Source organism: Zosterops lateralis, assembly GCF_965231275.1.
Source record: "Zosterops lateralis genome assembly, chromosome: 3".
Taxonomy (NCBI): domain Eukaryota; kingdom Metazoa; phylum Chordata; class Aves; order Passeriformes; family Zosteropidae; genus Zosterops; species Zosterops lateralis.
This window is the reverse complement of record NC_139764.1, coordinates 54842521-54865619: the sequence shown is the minus strand read 5'-3', so window position 1 is coordinate 54865619 and position 23099 is coordinate 54842521. Positions and strand designations below refer to the sequence as shown.

The 23099-nt window shown below is 37.0% G+C and overlaps 1 protein-coding gene across 1 annotated transcript in view; it reads right to left on the bottom strand.

Annotated features, from left to right (window-relative positions):
* RGS17 (regulator of G protein signaling 17) overlaps positions 1-23099 on the bottom strand; it is a 70103-nt gene that overhangs the window by 3776 nt on the left and 43228 nt on the right. Inside the window, exons 3-4 of the mRNA XM_083856180.1 lie at positions 2992-3081; positions 918-1152 (exon numbers count right to left, since the gene is read on the bottom strand). Of these exons, the coding sequence (XP_083712306.1) occupies positions 918-1152; positions 2992-3081 (325 nt within the window). The remainder of the gene's footprint in view (positions 1-917; positions 1153-2991; positions 3082-23099) is intronic.

Sequence of the window (23099 nt, the reverse complement as noted above, 5' to 3'; positions counted from 1 at the left end):
AAAATACAGTATTAGAAGAAAAACTTATTATTAACTTGCTGTATTGGCAATTGTATTTCACTCCTAAGCAAAAGTAGATACTATGGCACAAGAGAAGATAATGGAGCTATAAATCACTTGGCTTCATTCATATGAATGAAGTTGCAAATTATTACTGAATGCAGTGAAGAAGTAAAATGTAGGAAGCAAGGTCCAGAGTGAGCATAAATTAGCATAATGCCATTGAGTAGAAATTCAAATGTAATGCACAAAGACAAGGAAACGAAGATAAAGGTACATGATGTGGCCTAAGAGAAACTCTTCTATAGTGCTCATATATTTATATATCTCTTTGTATTACAAAACATGGTTTGATAGGGATGCTTTTTCTTTACTACAGGTGAAGATAATTTCAAGATCTGTCTATTTCAGTTAAAGAGTTGAATAAAATGTTATATAGTTCCCTAGATATTATACATTTGGTTAGATAAAATATGTCAGCTTCATTCTTGGACTCTCACATAAGAATAACCAGCGGAAATTTGGATTTTCTCCCCGATAACTGTAGCAGCAGATAAATCCATAAAGATTCTGATTTAAACTCCTTAATTTTGGTGCTCTTTCTCCAGAAATCTATTTGCACTACTTACTTCCTCTCTCTGTCAGACATGTAGCATTACTAAAGAAGCAAGCCTATTTCTCAGCCTTCTTTTACTGGAGTATCTTGAGCCTGACAGAGAACTTAGATGTGTTGTGTCTGGTAATGCTAAATGGCCCAGTGCCTGCATCTTCACTGTTTCTGTCCCTTCCTTTCTTGAACTAATGTTCATGCTAAGGCTTTCATCTGACAGACTTTCAGACCCTCACCTGGCAGTCCAGCGTATAACATTTCTGCACTGGGACAACAGAAAATGCAAATGTAACATTTACAGTTTTACCTCTTTTGGTGATAGTATAGAAATGTAATCTTCATATATAAGTCTTGCTTTTTCTTCAATAACTTTCTTGTTTTGTTCCTTCTTTAGATCTTCACATGCAAGCCAGAAAAGCAGGTTCTCCTCACTATACTCCGTTCTGAGAAACTCTCTGAAAAGGTTCCTCCCAGCTGGTGTTTTCATCATCTTGTCAAAATTCTGAGCCCAAGACAAAATTTCATCTGCAGTAGGATTTTGGCTGCAAAAGCAAATATCATTACAAATATGCTTCTATTTTTGTAACAGTGTTTTCATGCATTCATCCGAAAGTTCTCCTTTCAACGGCACTTTATTCCAAAGTGAAAACTGGAAGCAACAAGGCTTCAGCAGTAACAGGGGAATTTTGTTTGCTCTTGTGCATTCATTATCCCAATAGCCCACTAAATGTGTTTAATGTTATGAGACATGCACTTGACTTTACACTTGTGCTTTCTGCTGGTGTTCTTAGCCAAGTGGCTCAAATAAAAAATCCCACAACAGCACTGAATTCCTGCCTCTGAAGTTAGAGGAGGTTCCAAGAAGCTGGAAATAGAATCTTGTGAGGAGTTCAGATGACACCTGATGTCCCTGCCTGCCTCTGATGGTGACTGTACACAATTTCGTTTGGGAAGAACAAGAAAAACAAAACGCTCTTGGCAGCCAAAAGCATACTAATGAGGCCAAACAAAGTACTAATTCAGAGAGATTTTAAATTAGCATATTTCTCTGTGCTTGTACCTAAGGGTTGCTAAGATTCCCTCTGTTTCATGCTATTGACCTGAATGATGATCTTTTGGCATGAGATGTGATGGATTTTGCTGGCAAAACTGAAAAGAGAAGAAATGGGGAAAAGTTCTTATTTCCATTTCCTGAAGGAAACTATAGCTTTTACCAGTGGATGCACTCAGTAAGTGAAGAAGACTTACTGGCATCACTAATTCATTAATGTACTAATGAATACTTTAAGAAAGTAATTCTCCAGATTACTTAACAACAATTAAATATAGTTTCAAACTTAATTTTGAGCACTTGCCCTCTCCTTCCTGATCCACAAGAGTTTTACTAGATCTTGTAATTAGCTTCTGTGTTACCATGATGCACAATAAGTGACATTTGTCTATATAATTTCTGTTCAAGTCAATTTATCAACTCCTACTCTGCATGCAAGGCAGACTGGATGATGGGAAGCTAGTTATGATAAATCACAATTTGTTTAACTGCGAAGTAATTGTAAACTGAATCAAAAAGTTTAAACACAGATTTTTAAGTTGAACAGTCCTCTCAGGACTTTGCACTCTCCTCAGCAGAGAGTGCAAAGAACCCGCTGAGGTGGATGGAGCTGACAAACAACCTGGGCTCCCTTATTGTCTATTGGGAAGCTCTCTTCACTATTGTATTTTGTAGAAATTTATGGTATTGTCTTCTCATAAAAGACAATGATTAGTAATAAAGGCAATGAGTTGTTTGGGTTGTTTTTACCATCATATATGTCCTTTAAAGTTTTAATTTCCTTCTTATGGGATTGGAGAACTCAGGGCCCCTGACAGATGACCATTTTTTCCCACACAATAAACATGGGCCCAAGCTTTAGACAGAAGTAAAAGCTCAAACTTTCAGTGTGTTTAACCTAGGTTGCAAGATATTGTTTTTTGTTTAATTCCAGTGAAACCATAGTTCAAGCTGTTTTATGAAAGGTAGCCATGTTAAAAATCTGGTTATGAAGTACACTTTTGACTATGACTTTTTCTTCTTGTCTGGATAGACAGGAAAAAAATGCTGTGACAGGTAGCAGAGGCTTCTTATAGAGACCCACCTATGGAACAGTTCATGTATCTTCCATCTCTCCCAGTGGTTCCCTCCCCACAAATAAGAAACTGTAAATAAACCTGACTTGCTGTCATTTCATTGCCAGGACAGATTTTGCTTTCTTTTGTATAGAATTTTTGGAGGAAAAGCAATTGAAAAAAAATTGAAAAATTCCCAAAGAATTAAACCCAAGACAATTCTCGATATTAGTTAAAGACAAAACACTTTTTAGGTAACAGTTTGACCAACTTACCATTCTTCTATGACCTGGATGCTCTCCAGTTTGGTTGTATGTGTTGGTCTTCCTGCATTGTCTCCTCTATCTTCATTCCTAACAGTGAGGCTGCAATGTAGTACAACACTTTATTTTGTCTAGAGAAAGTTAATTTAAAACAATGACTATAGTAATGCAAACTTTAAAAAGATATAGACCTATATAGGGTATAATTTTACACTCTTGTGTCTAAAATTTTGGAGAAAAAAATTTATAATTACTTTTCCCCTGAACTGTGATGAATATCAATTTACTATTAGCACATGCAGCTTTTTAGAAGCTCACAGTTTATCCACTGAAAGATGGGGAAATACTCAGAGGTCACTTTTGGAGTAATTTCACTTAGTTACCTGAGAATACTAGCGACAGTAGTGGGGGATGAATATCTGATCTGGATATTGATGGGGCTTTGATGCCCCACAGGTTCTGGATAGTTTTTCAGTCTTTATGAATGTTCCCTTTTCTCTCTCCAAGATACAGTAGCAGTAGATGGCTCAGATACAGAACTTAGCATGTGGCAGCTCCTTATGATTTCCTCTTCTGACCTAAATTTGTTTTCCATTCCAAAAAGTAAAACATACTGGCCTCTGAGAAGAAAGGCATCCATTACCCTCATATTATCACAAGCAAGGAAAAGAAAGACTTCATTTATGCAAGGATGGTTTTTTTAATTCTTTTTTCTTCTTTTTTTAACTGCTAACTAGAATCACTTATTTTTCTGCAAATATCTTTTTAATCAGATTTGGTGTAGTGGTAAAGACTTCCTCTGTGTGTGTTCTGTGTGAATCTTCTGAATATGGTATTGTCAGCAAACTCACAATCCCTGATAACTACTGAAATAAGGTATGTTTTGAGTGATATAGATATTCATATGGAAAACTTGGTTCTGATAATTAAGCTTAAGAAGTGGAATATAGTAAAGAGATGGAAATTTTCTTTCATCAGGTGTTCCTTATGTGTCTGGTTGAGAGAAAACAAGCAACCAAGCAAAAAAATCCCCCTTCCAATCTCAAGAGCTCGTATTTTGAATATTAAGTATTCACCATACAGTGATGCTATCACTCTAAGTGTTGCTATAAAAATATGTTTGTAGCATAAAGCTTCTCCCTCCCCCACTGATCTAAATAACTCCTGCTCAACTCTAAGAAGAAATCCTAGCTCTGAGACATCTTTAGCACAAATAATCTTCCTTTATAGGTTCTCTGCATTTATGAGTTTCTTCAACATTTTTTTTCAAGCATTTGGCAGACCTAATAGGTATTCTCAAATACTCTTCTGAAAACTGGAAGTTTAAGCTCCCAGGTAAAGCAGAGCACATATTAAGACTTAAACATTACAAAGACGTACACTTGCAAACGAAGCTCTTTGATACTGGTTGCTCCTTCACTTACCTGCCAAGACCTTAGTTCAGGCCCTTGGTTCTGCTTCCCCTGTTACAGCGTAGGAATGCAGCTCCAGTGCTGCTAAGGTTGTTAGGGTGTCATCAACTGCTGCAGGAGAAACAACACATCCTGAACTCTGGGATTGGCAGGTAAAAAGCCTTTCCATCTCCTCTGACCTGTTGTTCGTCATTCTACAGAGGGAGCACCCAGGAAATACAGAAAGGATTTCCATATACAGGAGGAGAGAAAAAAAAGAGACCATCCACTTCCTTTCTCTCTTGTAATCTTTAAGTCCACACATGTAACTTCTTAGGGTCACTTTGTGTCTGGCCAGAGCACAAAGTTGGAGTGAGGGAGAAGCAGAGAAGGCACAAAGCTCTCTCTTCCTTCCTCCCTCCCTCCTTTGCAGCCCATAAGTAGAGCAGCATTTGTCTTCTCTGCTGGATGCAGAGAGCAAATTGTCCTTTGGTTCCACAGAAGAATAACACCATGGAAGGAGGAGTCAGCTTGTATAGGTTGTGAATGCACTAGGATGTTCATTTGAGTCTGTCTAAAAGAGAATGAAGCTGCCTGTTGTCCTTCCTCCATCACATGAGCAGCAACTAAGCTGGACTGAGATAATTTACTTGTCAGGCACTAGACATTCAAGGTATGGATGCAGAGTCTTACTGGAAGTAGAAAGTGACTCATCTGAGAGAAGTCAGTATACACTTCTAATTTAATTTGTTTTCTGCGATCAAATACTGTTTGCTTTTCTCATGCAAAATCTCTGCTAGACTTGGAAAAACTTGGTTGATGAAGAGGAAACAATGGATAGTGCAGTAGTGAGTGGTGAATAAGGTAAATAGGAATAGGAACAAGAAGACTATGTTGACTTCATTGCAATGGTTTTTTATCAAAGGAATAACTAATAAACACTATGCACTTTTATATTCTAAAAAAACCCTCAATGCAACAAAACACACAATAAAAAGTTCAGATCGTGGGCCTGGTACATAGTGTGCAGTTTTCTGTTATCTATACCACAGTGACAATGCAAGGTACACACACTTGGCCCTGATTCCTTCATCTCACCCTTCGTAACTGGAGTTTAATGGCTGAAGTTAGTCAGGGCTGCACAACAGAGAACACTCCAAAGACAGAAATGTCACACTGGGTTGGAACACGTTTGGGTATTGCATTTAAAACTGTGAATTCTTGTAATGCATTTTGGCCTAAATTCTGCATTCTGTTTCCTGTGACAAAACCAGCACTACATTTCAACTTTTATTTATTTATATCTGTCAAGGCTAGAGTTCCATCAGATATGTTACTTTTGATGTATTTTTTCCTGTGAGTGAAACAGTAAATTTTATACTGAAGTACACTCAATCCAGGCATGTTCTGTTTTCACTCAAGGAACTAGTTCATGATCTCTTAGAAAAGGAATTAAATATTTAAGCATTTTTGACTGCAAAGCCAGCTTAAAAGCAGCCTTTAAGTATCACAATAACAGATCACAATAAGAGATTGCTACCTTTTAACTTGAAATGACAATGCTGCACTGCTCTTTCCTATGTTGCTATATTCAGCTGGAAACACCCTATCTGTTCACGTTTCTCTGTGGAATTCAAGAAGTCTGCAGCACCAAAGGTGTTATGCATACCTGGAGGTGATGTCCTTGATACATTATTTCATCATTGAATCTAGCTGATTGTGTCAGAAGGATTATGCTGTATAGTGTAATACTAAACAGACTAAAAGTAACAGGCTAAAGAGTAACAAAATAATCTTAGTTAAGACTTTAAGAAAAGGAAATTGCTGAGACACCTTATCAAAAAGTAGTTATATGAAAGGGAGGTGCACTAGAGAGACATCTGATGCAAACTGACATCTTTGGTGCTATTATTATTTATTAGTTGGAATACACCCAGTAGATATCTTTAAAATTTAGATATGCAAATTACCTATGATAGAAGCACAACAAAACTACTAATGCCTTAAAGAGGGAGAGTTTGGGATGTCTAAGACAGAGTTTAAATGGAAAGCACTAGTATGAGTTTGTTCTCTGTATAGAAGGTTTGTTATGCTCACTTCTATGCTGATTTCATTGCTCTGGAGAGTGCAGTAAAAAATACTTCAGTGGCCTGAGCTCAATGTACCTTTCAAATATATCTCAGGTTCCTGACTGCTACAAAACCAGTAAGTTTCTTGAACTACTGCAACAATATTATTATGAGTAATTTCTGTGTGCAGTGAAGGTATTTCTATTTTGAAACTTCACATGCTTTATAAGTAAAAAAGTTAATGATCAGGGACTACTTGAAGAAGCACACATACTGAACAAACCACAAATAAGGATAAATGTGTCCAGATTTCTAGCTGATGAGTTTTTGGGGGTAATCCTGGGATTTAGAAAACAAATCTTTATTTATTTAGCTGCTATTATTTGGCTGTTAATGTTCAAGTTAAGCAATTAAGTAATTGTTCTGTTGAGTAATTATGTAGCTAAATCAGTATTGAAGCACCCTGTTGCAAAAGAAGATAAAAAAGTCAAGCTGATTATACAGAATCATCAAGAGTTGAACTAATTTAAGAGTAAATATCTCACTGACTCTTCCTCCAGGTGTTTCCAGCTGATGGTTTTATCCTTTTTGTAAGTTGCATCCCTACTGCTGCACTTACCTTCTACTGCCATTAAGAAACTGAAGGTAATTTCGAGTTTGGACCTGATGTTTCATTCTCTGTATATCCAGTAAACAAATGGAATTTATTTGTTTCCCAAGAGTCACATTCTCCTGTAGCCTAAATCTGGTGAATCAGTGAAATTACTGTTTTCACTATGGCGAGAAAACCATGCCATTGTGACAGGTGCCAAGATTAATATTCTGCCCGTGCATGGCTGACACCAGGTACTATTCATTCAGGTGTTTTCTCTGTTATGTGCCTCATATGCAGTATATCATCACAGTATTTTGCGAATATGTCCAGCACACAAGACAATGTGACTATTAAAACCTCTTGCCTTAATGGTGTTAAAGGAGGATTCCTACTTCCTTAAAGGAGTAGGAATCAAACTGGGACACTGTGAGCTAGTTTCATAGGCTGTCAGGTTGGCCATTTAGGAGATCTGTGCTCAGTTCCTCTTTTTTGGCTGAAATTTGTAGTTTGCTGGGCAATGACTGCATTTTATGCTGGACCTGTTTATGTCCATGAGCCCTCAAGCCACAAATGTAACAGAAAAATCTTCTTTATTCTAGGCCAAAGGTCATGTTAAGTCAATTGCTCATACATAATCTGAAGGTAGAATTTTGTTTTCACATGAAAATCAATATTCAGATAAGATTCTCCAGATAACCAATGTTCTGACAGGTTTCCTTCAACGATCAACCCTTTGAAAGAATATATCTCACTGGCACTGCACTTCACCCTATCCTACTCCTAGAAATTTTTATTATCATCAGATCAAGAGATATAATATTTTTAGCTTTTTAAAAAACCTACCACAACTTTCTCCCCACAAAAGACAAGATTTAATTATGATTTTAAAATTATAGTGGTACATAATGTAAAATGACCTTTCACTAAGTGTCTTGAAAAACACAATTTACCAAATAGATTCAGATAGGAAATATCTTTTCTCTTCTGAGTGGAAGAGAAAAAGCCTTTAAACAAACAAATTTCTGCACATGAAAACATGAACATATGTTCAGTGCATTTTCCTGAAATGAGGGGAAGATAGTTTTGAAAACTCGTAGTATTGGTGCCCATCTTTGTCTCAATCTTTTGCCAGCTGGGTAAATACCTCCACTCTTCAATTCAAAAAGGGTGTGCTCCTGCTGATCTCCATGCTCTCTGATTCTTTTCTTTTATTACAAGGGCTTGGCTTAAAATATGCTATATGAACAAATACTTTTGTTTGTTTGTTTGTTTTATTTCAGATGCAAAACCCCTGCATGCTAGCATCTTTTTTATTTTTGATTGTAGTTCAATCCGATCACACTGTCTCCAATACTGTAGTTCAAATGATCATTCACTGAGAAACCAATTATTTTCACAATTCTATTCAGAAGCTCACTCCTAAAAGCTGAGGCATGCTGTTAGATGTCAGAGATAGATGTGGTTCCAATATCCCATATGCTGTATGGTAATGGAAAAAACAACTATACTGGGATTCTCTAATTTCTTTTATGAAACCTGATTTAATTTATGACTCAAAATCATTTTGTCACCTCATTTTTTTCTGACAGCTGAAATATTTAACCTCAATGTCACTGAATTCTATCAGGACTGTGTTTGTTTATGCACAGAGGAGACTGATGATTTTGTGACACTGTGCAAAGCAATAATGAAAAATAACTGCAATATTATTGTGATCCATTCATGAAGAACAATACAACTATGTTAATCTCAAATCATTGTCTTTTGTCTCCCTTTTAATGTCACAAAAATAAGTATCAATGAGAACTCAATGTTACATGAACCATATTATCCAAGGATAGCTCTTTTTTTACAAGCTGAGTAAAGGGTAAAAAACTTGCTCCTATGAAAGTTAAGAAAAGACTTCACTTTTTTCGTTACAGTTAGTGAATAATATCCAGAATGATTATTCTGAGAAAAACTGGACCTGGAATCATTATTTTTATGAAGAGGTGATGCCTTGTACTAGACATTTTCACAGCTGAGATAAACTTGCAGTATATCCTTCAAGTCCCTGGCTGTATTAGAGAGAAAGAGGACCCATCTCTTATCTGACTCTGAGATTATGTCCTTGTAAGAATAGCAAGACAGACAAAAGCTCTACAACCCTTCTAATAACACCAGTATATTCAAAACATCAGCCAAAACTGTGGCAATAAATGAATTCTAGAGTGGAGGCTTGCATGGATGCCTGGAGGTCTGCAAGGCAAACATAAGTGACATGTAGCAAACTTGTTATTCCCATATGTCTGCCTTGGTAGTCTGTGAGACACTTAGAAGGGAAATAGTAGTCAAAAGCCTATGGAATAATTTGCTTAAACTGGTCAGAATATGGTCTTAACTCAGTCAGCAGAATATAATAATTATTTTACACTTAAGAAACAGATTAAAAAAAAGTGAAAGTTTCTTTGTCATCTGTGTCGATCCTAGTTCTTTAACAAGATAATGATTTACAGCTCTCTACTGAATTCAATAAAGAAATGTAGGATATAAAATTTTATATTGAGAACAAGTTAGAAATTTATGAAAAAATGGCTACATCCTACTCTGAGTAAAAAATTAATTGTCTTGTCCTTAAAACAAAATGAGATTGTGTTTAGCAGACTGACATAGGAAAGCAGTCTGTTGGGGGAAAGCCAACAATTACCATAAGGCTATAATCAGCCCACTTGGCAGTGTCCACTGAAACTATAAAATCCTTTCAAAAAGTCCAGGTACCTGTGGTGCTGTGTTTTCTGAGTGCCAGAGTTACATTTGCCTTAGGTGATAAGATGGTGCAAGAAGCATGTATGATCCAAATTGTTTTTAAAAGGGAAAAACAAACAAGCGTAGACTCCAAGTTGGACTCAGCTGTTTTAGAGTAGAAAAAAATATGTGTTTGCAATTTGAATTTATAAACTTGACATCTGATTCTGTGAGTCTTACCTCATGTAACTAAAAAGCCCAAACATTTTTTTATTTTTTTAACAATGCAAATATTTGCAATTTCACCATCCTAGAGATTTTGTCTTACAGCTACAACTCCTCCAATATTTCAAAGCATCAGGTGAGGTTTGTGGAGTCACAAACCTCCCAGCTCTTTGTTCAGCTTACAGTGAGGTCTTGTAGTTTTAGACTTTAACTACAAGAGCTACAGTAGTAACTGGCCTATTTTTTTTCTCATAGGTGACAAAAAGTAAGATAAAATAAAATAAGTAGTTTGTCTCTTTCAATGGCTAGAAAACCTACAATTTTTTCCTTTCCAATTTTTCTTCATTGTATTTTCCCCCTCAATTCAGTTTGTGTTATAGTGTGTGTAGTGTTGTAGTTCATATTTTTCCCCTTTTTTCATCTCTGTTTGAAGAGTGCACAGCTGAGAACCAGTCTGTAACAGACAGCTGGGCACTTCTATGTGCTGTGAATGTGCTTTCAATGAAAAAGCTTAGGATCCTCTGCTCAGGCTCCAGTAATGTTAAATGCAGGCAGATTTCTGGCCCCCATCTCTGCATACCTTAAATCCTGTGGGCCAAGCAGGAGTGCAAGGTGTAAATTTTCTGGTCTGATTTTTCCTACCCAGGATGGATACAGAAGCTGTTTCACAGGCCCTTCCACCAGGGTTTTATGGAGAATGCAGCTGAACGGAACTGAGTTTGTGTTTTGTACAGATTTGACAGTTACAATTAATTTACTTCTGAATTGGGTTTCTAACAAAACAGTATTTATGGAAAAGTTTAATGATATTTCCTAACTGCTTTTGATAGTTCCAAAAATAATTATCATTACAGTTTAAAATTAAATAATCGGTTGTCTTGGTTTTATTCATTGTTAGTTACCACTATTCTTACTACTCTTTTGTGAGTAATTCTAGTTAATGTAATAAAATAATAGACTTAAATGAAATATTGTGCCTAACTTTAAGAAGGTCTTTTGAAAAATTATGTTCTGCCATAGCAGATTTCTTTTCCAGAAGGCTTTCTGATTACAAGAGAAGAGACTTTCGATTAAGAAAACAGCTCATCAGGAAATCCAGCAGCTGTAACTCCTAATTTCATGATACATGGAGTATTTGTTAAAGCCTCATCTCTCAGAGTCCTGCAAACAGCATCTCAATTTTTCACTCTCATTTTTCATGTTTATACTAAGACCTGTGGAGAGAAGTGTGAAGAACTATGCCTTACAGCATTAAAATTGCAATGCACAGCAAAAACTGCATTTGTCTTTTGTATTTAAAATACCTTTGCTTCTCTAAAACAGTCTTTTGATTTCTAGAAGAGTAGCATTGATGGTATGGCTGTGGAGTGTGTGGACACAGGAACAGAGATGAAGTCAAAACCCCTTGTGCCTACAGATGGGTATCTTGGCCTGTTCAGTGACTTATTACTGACAGCAATGCTGTAGCAGCAATCCATGGTGACTGAAAGGAGCACTGTCTCTGTGTTTGAACAAACACATTCTCCTGTGTTTGTTCTAGTTTGTTAGTACTGCTCTTGCAGTGCTATTTCAACTTTTCTGTGTGAAGGAATAGCTTTTAGCCCTGTGAGACATTTAAGAGTTCAGAAGGAAATACACTTAAAAATACTACAGATTAATAGGGTCCAAACTTTGTTTCTTGTGCAAACCTGGACTAAGTTCTGTGAGTTCTTTTGTTCAAAGGTTTATGATAAGGCCAGATCATTTATGTTGAGAACTGTGAACTTTCCCATGAAAAATAAAAAACTTGTCAGTTCATTTGAGATTGTGTCTTTCTGCCATACTTTGAACATGGGGGAGAATGAGTTAGATTTCTTACTGGTTTTCAATTGCTGTGCTTTCTTAATACTGTGCAGCATTCAGCCCAACTGGTCAAAAGTCAATATAGATTCAACTATAAACCATAAAAGAAAAAGGAGATTGATGGAAATCACAGTTTAAGATATCTGGAACACCTCAGGTTATTAAGGTCTAGTCAGTTAAGATGTCCTGATACTATTATGTTGTGCTATAGAAGCAGAATTGAACCCAAATGATCTACTGCTTAAGAGTATAATCATCCCTTTGTTAATAGGAAGTCTTGGCCAAGATTTTGGAGTTTATGTAAGATCATTATATAAGCTTATTAATTTGTATCCTACATGGCACTGTGAAGATAGATAGTCCTTACTGAAATATGAGTGCTAAACTAAAGTAAGTCATAGAGGGATGTGCTCGGTAAAGCAAATACTTAAAAGGTTTTAGCAAATCTTCAGTGTTTCACTCGCTTCCCTTTCCTGTACATTTAATATTTAAAAATGGAATAGATATAAAATCTGGTAACCTTTTCTCTTCATAAGGGGCAGTCAGATTAACAATCTCTTTATAAAGCCAGGGTTATATTTTCCTTATGTATTTTCCATCAAAGTTGAAAATCGTGTATGTTTGAAAGACAAATTGTCAAATTTGTCCAAACTACATTTTCCTTTTGGACTCCATGAAAAATTTGAAAGCAAAGCCTTGTAGAATTAAAAATCCACATTTCAATACATCTTCCATCATAGATTGATATTTGCAATGAGATCTTTCATGTAATTTTTATATTGATTCTTTTGTATTTTAGAAAATGTTCAGAAGTGTATTGGTAATGGAAAAACTAACATGCTGGAAAACCCTTGCTAAAAGGGATGGTCTCCTAAAATATTTACAAAAAAACCCAGAAATATTTTCCAAACATTTAAGATCTGAGTTTCAATCTTAAAACTGAGTTCAGTGTTTCTTTATGTTGAGAGGAAACCTCCTTTGTTACAGCTTGTTTTCCTTGCCTCCGCTGTCCTGTCACCACTGAAAACACCCTGGCTCCACCTTCTTTGTTCACTCACTTCAAGTATTTATACATATTGATAAGATCCTTCTGAGCCTTCTCTTCTCCAGGTGGAACCATGTCAGGTGTCTCAGCCTTTCCTCACAGGAGAGGAGCTCCAGTCCTTTAATCATTTTAGAGGCCCCTTGCTGGAATCTCCAGTACAGCCAGGACTCTTGGATGAAGAGCCCAGAACTGGATATGGTGCTCCAGGCATGGCCAGTAGTGCCACAAACAACATATTTAAAAAGAGACTGCAATCAAGGAATACTTAAAAAAATTAAATTATATTTACATTTCAGGATGACTTCAGATTGAAGGAGAGAACTGTTCTCAAGGTCAGTGCAGGTTAAATGTTATGTGAAAGAACACTGGCCCTTTTAATGGACAGCCTTGCTGAACGTGTTGTTTTCTTCCTCTGCTCTTGTGTGACTTATTTAATCTTCCTACCTGCAGATATTGCAGCTCAGCAGGAGCTCAAAGGCAGATGGAAACTACCAGTGTGCACTGTACTTGAACTTCTAAAATAAAGGACAGTATCTCCCTCTAACTTAGAATAGCACAAAGCAAAATTTGTACCTGTGCAAGAGAGGAAAGAACTAGTGGTTTAAAGCAATCTGACTTTCCTAAACTCTTTTTTACTTACAATATTTTGTTCTTCTGAAAAGCTATAAGAAAATATACTTTCTGCTGGATTTTACCTTAAAGAGATTACATTACTTTTACATAATGATAGACACAACAAAAGTAATTACAACTTTTGTAAGCTGTTACTCCTTTCAAGGATTTTTTTTTTTTGAGATTTTTGTTCTCACATGTGGAATGTAATTTCTGTACAGGTAAGAAGCCCAAGGCTTGCCAAATTTTGCTTACCAATGATTTCTAGTGGGGTTACTCTAGCTTTCTCCCATTAGTTTAGAGATGGTTTCTGCTTCAGGCAATATTCAACTCAAGGATGTATTTCTCTTGTCAGGTCACCCAACAGATCATTAGTCTGTCTGTCAGCTGCATTCCTTCCTTCAGTATAATATTGTATAATATTACCATTCATATTTCATCTTGTATGATGGATACATTTAATTACTATACAATCTGCAGTGTCCTTACTCCTGGCTACAGCTATTTTGCAAGCAATTCCTTCATATATCTGAGACAATTAAAAGTGACAGTTCCGTACTGTTCAAAGAAATGGAAATTGTATCCCTTCAAAGGGTAGCTAGATGAATAAAAGCCCTCCAATCACTAGTAAGCAAGCCCCATGGTCTCAACTAATTCTGATAGATAAGCCTAGTCTTAGTTTCTGTAGTGGTTTTTTCTTTATTATTCTTGGTTTTCAGATATTAAGGTTGGAGCAGCAGTAAAAAATTGAGCTTGAATAGTGTCACTACTTTGGTAATGTAGATAGATTCCATAGGTTTAGATATAGTTTCCAAGTGGGAAGGGATGCCTTCGAACATTAACACTAAATTCACAATTTTATTTTCATAAGGTGTTGCAAAGTAATCAAGTTAAAGAGAGCTTTAGGAAATTTCAAAGGATAGTTCTTACTATGATGTTTATGAACACCATATTTTGTGAAATGAAGCCGGACTAAACTAGTTTACATTTATCCACATCACAGTCAAGTAAAATGGGGGCTGTCCCACTTTACATTCTTCCAGATAACAAACAGGACTGAGATCCTCCATGTCAGTCTGTGTATATTACAGACATCTGTTTTGTTGGTGCTGGTTTCCAAATTTTGTTAGACAAGACCCTCAGCTGGGAAGCACTTTCAGCATGGATGTCAACAAGGACTGAATTACCCATCCCTTCATAATGAGTGCTCACATCCGCCAGTATCCAGTGCTCAGCCTGGTATTTCAGAGGAACCAGAGCTGCCATCTAGACAAATATATGTGCTATGGAATTATTAAGGATGATTAGATAAGACTCATATTTTCTTTGCCTTTCTGACTCACATAATGAATGTCTGACCCGCTTTTCTAGTGAGAGGATCTCCATCTAATAGGTGCTTCCTACTAGGAGTCCAGACTCACTTCCATGAAATATTCTCATTTTTTCTCTTTAAAGTGCTAGGCATTTATTCCTATTTTAACTGGCATTTTAATCCGATTAGGAATTATGCACAGTTAAAAAATAAACCTATGCAAGATGGAAATTCTGTTACTTACAGATCTTAGTAGCCTATTTTTTTTTCCCCTTTTGGTTTGGAACTATGGGCTGTATTTATTCTTGCAGATAAAATGGTCTAGGAGAGTCCTGAGGTTGACTGGCACCATATAGCTCCAGTCCACTAAAGCCCATACTCAAAACAGGACTTCTGCACTTGCCACAGTCTGGCATTGCACTTTGGCACTGGTCAAATCTCTGCCAAGGAGTTAACACTTGCTAACAATTTACTGTACAGGCTGACTGTAGCCCATTAGACCCTGGCCCTGCTTAGTTTGCTTAGTGGTATAGACACTGTCAGTGTGTTTAATTTGGATAAGGGTGTTTTGTTATTGTTTTTGCATGTTGAATATAAAAGTTTTTATTATTACACAATGAATAAAGTTCAGAGGGTTTGCACGGGGACCTTTGGTACCTTTAAAATGTCACCATCTATCAACATACCTTACTTCAGGTGATATTTTGATCTCAGGTCACCCATTGTGACCTTTCCCGTGCTTCTCTGTTTATGGGGTTTCCCATGGACTTCTGAGTTAATGCACCTTCGTGTAAATATCTAAATGCTGATGTGTCATACGAAAACCAAAAGCAGCCTAAACCCTGTCAGGGAAGATTTCAAAGGCACCAAACTCCTAGTATCTGTAAATCACAGCATAAGATGGACTCAGGCATTCTCAGCACTCCTTATTTTTTTTTCTTTTCTCCACAGCAACAGTCAAGCTGTGCTCTGGTGACAGAAAATCTGTCATGACATTACAAGTCTTTCCCCAGCCAGCGTTCCACAGACACCAAGCTGAACAGCATTTTGGTGCATGCAGGTGGGAAACGGGTGTGAGGGGTGAAGGAGAGCCAAGATGCTGATGCTCTGAAGCAATCCATCTCTTAAAGAGTCTCAGAGGAGGCATCAAGCTGCTTTTCACCAGTGAAGGGATTCTGCCACTGCTTTCTCTCCCTCCAGTCTCCTCAAGAGCAGCTGTCCCTGAATACACCCTTGTGTTCTCTGCCAGGACAGAATCAAGATCATTTTCTAGTTAACTAGATTTAGTCTGCTCTCTCCTTCTAAGGAGCTACTGTTGGTATCTTTTGTACCAGTGAATTAGAATAAGCCTTGCGTAATCCCAAATCCCCTCTGAGCATGTATTTGTTCTTCAATTTAGAACTGCAGTTCTGATTTTTTTTTTACTGTAATTTTCTTTACAGAAATGTTTGCTGGAAATAGGACTATTTTCTGCAGTTAGAAATGATCAGGGGTTTGTATCTTAGTAGTACTACACACAAAGGAATCTGCATTTAATTTGTGAATCTTCAGGAACATTTATTTAAAATGTGCTAATCTATTATGTTTACAATCTACTCATTCTCTAACCTGTTTGTGTTATCACAGACGGGGAAAAATATCAGTAAGCACATGACCCTCCATCTGTTCCTCAAAATGAAATGAACTTTCAAAGTTTAAATTATTAAGAATAAAATCCTGCTAGTAGGAAAGCTTGGCACAGAGAGCCCACGGCTGGTTTTGATGTCAGTGAGGATTCTACCAGTGGCTTGTGATGAAAGTTAACGAACCAGCTGCAGAAGAAGCTGTTGCTCCACTGTTCACATTAGCCTTCTATTTTTATTATTTTATTACGGGGAGAAACAAGTTTTCTTCATACCTTTGAAAATAGAAACATCAGTTTGCGTGGACTTAGACTCAGTTTACAGTGCTAAAAGTTTTTTTAAACCAGGCTTCTTGGTTGGAAATTAATTTAGAATTATTTATATATGCTGAACATCTGTGTAGTGTCTTGTGTATCTTTCTGCTTCCACCATGATTTCATGGTAGACTGGCAGGGTCTTAGTGATTACTGCTTTGCACCATTTGCCAAAGTAAATGCAGTGTATAGCTTACAGCTTTCTCCCAGAGAAGGACATGATTTTAATTTACTTTACATGTCCCAGAAAGCAATGGCCTGCATCAAATCTACTTCTTGGCAAATTTCCTGTGGAAACCCCTTTCTGCTGGGGGAGCTGGTGGCTCACTGTCCTTGCCCCTACTCCAAGGCTGTGCAAGAGCTTGTGCTCCCACAGGAATTTGAAGGTAGGTGGCAAGAGGCTGAGAAGAAGAAAACAAGACAGGTGGTGAAAAGGAAAAGGTGGTGCATTAGCTTGGATTAAGGGATTCCTTATTGCTATTTGATGAGGGGAGGTGAGATATATTTCATTAATTTAGGAGAGGGCTCCACAGTGACCAAGACAAGTTCTCATGAGATTCATTAGGTTAACTTTAGGGTTATTTAGTTATTTTTACACTAACTTTTTGTTTTCTGTAAATGTTATTTCTAAAGTCCTTTTGGTTTGCCAGTAACATCTTGTTTTCCTGCATTCACATCTTACTCTCTAGAAGCAGATGCAGGAAAAAATATAGACTAGTCAGGAGCAGTTAGCTTACCTGTGAGCCCACCTGCCTTTACACCTTGTGGCAAAGAAATATGCCCCCCTCTTTTGAAAAGGAAGCATTTCACATCTGCTTCACAGTGCAAGAAGTGGTCAAAGCTGTGTTTACTCGCCAGCTCTGGAGCTTTGGGATAAGCTGTGTATTGAATCACATATGAGGTAAATTTGTGGTCTGGCTCAAGGAGAGAGCAGACTTCCAGGAATTATTAAGCTGACACTGACAATCTGGCCCAGTGTCACAGAAGGGTACAAGCCCAGAGGTTGGCAAGTCAGGCTGTGTTGCCCTAGGAGAGTTGTGTAAACAAGATGCACAGAGCCACCTGTCTCCAGCCTGCCCTAAGGACCTAAACTTCCATAAATTTCCAGCAAAATCACTTCCCCTGTCTTAATTGTAAAGGAGAAAAAGCTTATTAAATTTCATACTTATTAGGAAAAGCTGATTCCCTGCTCTGATTTTTTTTTTCAGTTTAGAGATCATCCTTTTCTTTTGCTTTAAAGGGAAAAGAAATGCTTTACTTGGGCAGTATTTAATAAGCACTGTTAACTTAGAGAAGTATGAGAAAAACCAGCTTGACAAGCTATTTATTTTTAGTGTGTATTCTGTATTCTGATTATTTTTCCAAATGCTGATAATTTAATTCTTTTATTTTAAATAGCTCAGGGAACCTTGAGAGGCCAATTTCTGAGGACTAGATACTTGAGTCCTCAGTCCACACTCACCCCATGGTGCATTCCATCGACAACAGGAATATCTGCCAGCTTTCTCTCATGGACTCAGCACTGAGCATATGTGGATTTAAAGACAAGGTGATTTAAGACTGATTTTCATGAATATCATGTTCAGTAGCTTCTGTGACAAGCCAGATAATGGATTTTAACCAGCTTTAAATATTACCCATCAAAGAACTAGTGCTACTTCCCTAAGAAAGCATCAGTGCTGCCCATTGAAGTCTGACAATCAGATGATGCTGTCCCATAGTTGTACAAAGCATGAGTTCCTAAGCCTTCTCTCCCTCAGAATAAATTATTCTCCAGGAAAGAGATGGAATGTTTTCATCTTTGACCTCTGCAATAGCAAGTGGCAAAAATATAAGGATGTTCTGTGATATTTTAAAGTACAAAAAGGCTCAGATTGGAACATCTATTCCCATTAAATATTTTTTAAAGTATCACCTTCTATTTCAGTAAAATAGAGTACAGTAGGCCTGCACCTCTGTATTCTGCACTAGAATAAAAAAATTCCTGATGCACTTTTCCATATTCCCTTTTTCACAGATGGGATGTTTTGAAAAGGTAAAACACAGAGAATTGAGTACATCTGCTTTAGACATGTTGTCCTATGTGTTCAGGGAGGAAAAGAAGAATTAAAAACAAAATTAAAAGACAAAATACATTTTTCAAAAGCAGTGCTTTTGTTTCAAAGATAAAGATTTTCTTTTCTTGTGAGAAGCTTTAACAAAGTCCTGGAGCTTGGGTGACTTTTTTGTACCAGTCCACCTCTAGTCTGCTCCTAGTCTAAAAGTTCTGCTGCAGATAGGCATGGGAGGAAGGATATGAGTTTTGTTTTTGACATACTTATGGATATGTGACTATAATTTATTGCATTAAATTGTTTTTTGTTTCCATCCTTTCTTTGTTTCTCTGTCTTTCAAACTTTCTACCACTGTTAAATAAAATAAAGCAGCCATGACTGTAGTCCCCAGAAAATATCTTGTATAGACTTAGGCAAAGCCTTGACACAATTTTTTGATAGCAAGCTAACATTGAGTATGCCAGGAAAATGTTATTCTTCTCAAAGTACTGGAAAGGTGGGAAGTGGAAAAAAAAAAAAAAGAAAAAAAAAAAAAAAAGAGAGAGAGAAAAGAAAAAAGTTGGGGTTTTTGTTGTTGTTTTGTTTTTTTTCCACTTAGAGCACACTGTTTGTTAGGAGGATAACACTGAACCCCATAGAGAACAAATATAAATGCAATTTAAAATTGTTCTTAGAACTGTGTCTGCCATTTCATATTCATGGCACAAGTGACAGAAATATTTTCTTGTAGGCCCAAGTAAACTGTGACACTCTTGCAAGGAAAATGTTCCCTTTAATAAAGAAAAATATTTGTATAGCAACGTCATCAGAAAGAAGTTTCAGAGTAACTCACAGCAGTCATAGACAAGTTACAGGAACTGAGGAGAGAGGTTTCTTGCCAAGAGCAACTCTTGTTTACTGCCAAGATGGCAAATACCCTATCTTCCCTGGAATCTCTTGTGTGTGGGAAACTCTCTTCCACAAGTCTTCAGCAGTTTTAATGGCTACATTTTTGGGTAAAGGCCTTTCAGCTCACTCACTTCAGTCTAGCTACATATGAAGCTAAGTGATCATCTTCACTTATCCCCTGGAAGCCTTGTCACATCCCCCAGACTGCCATGCTGCTAAGGTCTCTTGCAGGGAAGATGTCAGATCCCTCTGAGCCTTCTGTGTACAGTAAAAGGAGACAATATCAGGCATCAGTGCGTCCCACAGTTTTCAAATTCACTGAGCACCTTATGAAAGGAAAAGGGGATAAAAAGATATGACTCGTGCTCTGGGTAGGAGACAATTGAAAAAGCAAAATAAAGTTGGCAGAAAAGCCAACCTCTCTGTGGTAGTGCCTGAAGAGTTTTTTGACAAATCTAATTTGTAAGTGTTTGCAAGAGAACAACTAGTTTTTTATGTGCTCAGGAAGCTGGAGTAATGGATTGCTAAATAGGGTTGGGAGGATGAAATAGCATGCTTACTCCTCTGACCTTGCCAAACTGAGGTCACACCTATAAAGACACAGCTCTAAGTGCTAAATGGGCAACTCTCTGGAGAAAGCGTAATTGTGGAAATTATGGACTATCGTGTTAGAAGACTTACTGCAAATTTTGCAAGTCTCAGGCTACCCAAGGCATTGCAATTATGCCTTGTAAGGAAGCACATTCTTCCGTCCTCTATTGAAATGGAGCTTTGGAGAAGCTTATTAAGAAATTGGGTGATTCAGTCCAGGACCATAGGTACATGACTGGTACTTGTTGTTACCTACTCTAATTTAGCAGTCTTCCTGAAAGGAGTGCCTAAGGTCTATGTCTGGTCAGTGAAGAGAGGAAGGTCTAGAGAAGGTCTTCACAGGGATGTATCATCTGCTACTGCTGTAGGAGGACAAGCACTTCCTGTTGGGAACTTCAGAAGCACTTTATTTTTTTCCACTGAGGAGGACTAGTGTTTCCTTCACTACTTTGTACTCAGAAACAAGTTCAGAGCTTAAACTAGTTGGGCAACACCATGAGCATACCTATTAAAATAAAATAGCCATCTTAATAGTCCTGTTAATCTCCACTCTTTTTCAGTCTGAGCAGACCTTGGTAATAAGTTGCTTTGTCCCTGTAAACTGAGCCATTTACTGTCCTGATGATTATCAGTGCCAATAGATGTACTGAGTCTGGCTGAGATGGAGTTCATTTTCTTCATAGGAATCCTTATGGCACTATGTTTTGGATTTTTGACCAAAACAGTGTTGATAACACATTAATGTAGCTGCTGCTGAGCAGTCACTGCACAGCATCAAGGATTTCTCTGTTTCTCACATTGCCTTTTCTGTGGACTGGCTGAGGGTGCATAAGAAGCTGTGAGGGGACACAGCTGACACAGCTGACCACAACTGACCAAAGGGATATTCCATACCATATGATATTGTGCTCAGCAATAGAAGCTGCAGAAGAAAAAGGAAGGATGGAGGTTGAGAGCTGTAGCATTTGTTTTCCCAAGTCACTGTAACATGTGATGGACCATGGCTTTCCAGGACATGGCTGAACTGATGGGAAGTTGTGAATGGATTTTTTGTTTTGCTTTACTTGTGTACACAGCTTTGCTTTGTCAAATAAACTCTATATCTCAATGAAAGAGTTTTGTCTCTTTTACTTTTTCTGATTTTCTTGTCCATCCTGCTAGTAAGGAGTAAGCATCTGCTTAGGGCTGAGCTGCCTACAAGGACTATCCCATAACAGTAGACAAGTCCTCCAAATAGTTGCTATCTTTAAGGAAGATATATTAGAGAAAAGCAAACAAGAAAAAGAAAGTTTTTAATAAGATGTACAGAATAATTTCTTTAATTTTTCGCTCTTAACAAGTGTCTATTAGGCAAGATACTATTTCCCCAAACAAAGGTGTGAATATTTGCCTGTGCTCTTGTGCAAACAGAAGACTTAATGCCTACTTTGATTTTAACATAGGGTAGAACAGAAGAAAACAAGCAGCATATGATTCACAAAAGATATTTTCAGAATTCTAACGATTTATTTGGATGTAGGAACTATTGAACTAACTTTTTGAACAGTAAAAAGGGAATTTTTTTACTAAAATCTGCACATGCTCCCATTTCTGCCAATGGTGAAGAGTTGAGGGAATAAGTGGTTAGTGATGTAAGAGCTATCATCAGTCACACATAGGTGGAAAAACTGAAGAAAATTCTAATCTTAGAACATTGCCTTCCCCATTAATGAATCCAACAAGATTTCCAGAAAGGTGTTTCTTGAGAAATTCATGTTACTGAAATACAAAGATCTGTGGAACTAGGGAAAGTATGTAATTCCATTAGGTTCAGAGAACTTGTTACTATTGTTGATTAGGATTTTCTATTACAGAGAACTACTCTAGAGAATTAATTAGCTAGAATCCCCTATCATATGAGAGAATAATAAAGTTTGTTACTTTAAAAAAACTATTATCATTTTTGTAAGTTTTTGGTGTAGACAACTGAGGCAAGAATAGTAACATGTACTCTTCCTAGACATTACAATCAGTAACTTCATTTTAACTGAGATTCTGAAACATTTCATACTGCATTTTTCAAAGTTTTGTCCCATCTTTCTTCTAAAGGAGTTTCCACTACAGAATCATAAAAGTTAAAGCTGGAAAATACTTATTACATCACCTTTTCTTTCTGTCTTTTTGATTTTAGCAAACATGAGTGATATAACTATTCCTTTGATCACTTATTTGACTTAATCTTGAAAACTAGCTAACAGGATTTCTCCATGCTCTGTCTAATCTACTTTGCAAAAAAAAATTTCCCAACTTCAATCCCTGAAAAACCCTGAAAGACAGTAAAAAACAATTATTAGAGCAGCTGAAGGTACATTCTATGTTTTAAATCAATAATTACTCTAATTTAGGTTTAATATGCATAAGCTCTTTACATATATAATGGTATTGCCTTCTAAGGACTGGAGGCACTCCAAGGGTCACAAGAGCTTTAAAATAGAGTATCATTGCCAAATTTGAGATTTTTTGAGTTGCAGCATGCTTAAAAAATTAAATCAGTTGCCATTAAGTTTTAGGAATTAGAATGATGTTTTATTGAACACTATTGATATTATATGAATATTATTAATATTCTATTATGCAAGGCAATAGCCAACCCTAGCTGTACATGCACAATGATGGGCTTTATTTTCATTCAGGAAAGAGATGTCATATTTGGGGTGGATAATTCCTTGAAAACATCATCTCTGGGGTTGTTAAAAAATAAGCAGAGTGCTAGGAATTAGTAACAGAACTCAAGAACAAACACAAAACATGGTGCACCCATGTCTCAACCACAAAAGCAGATCTAGTCACACATCTC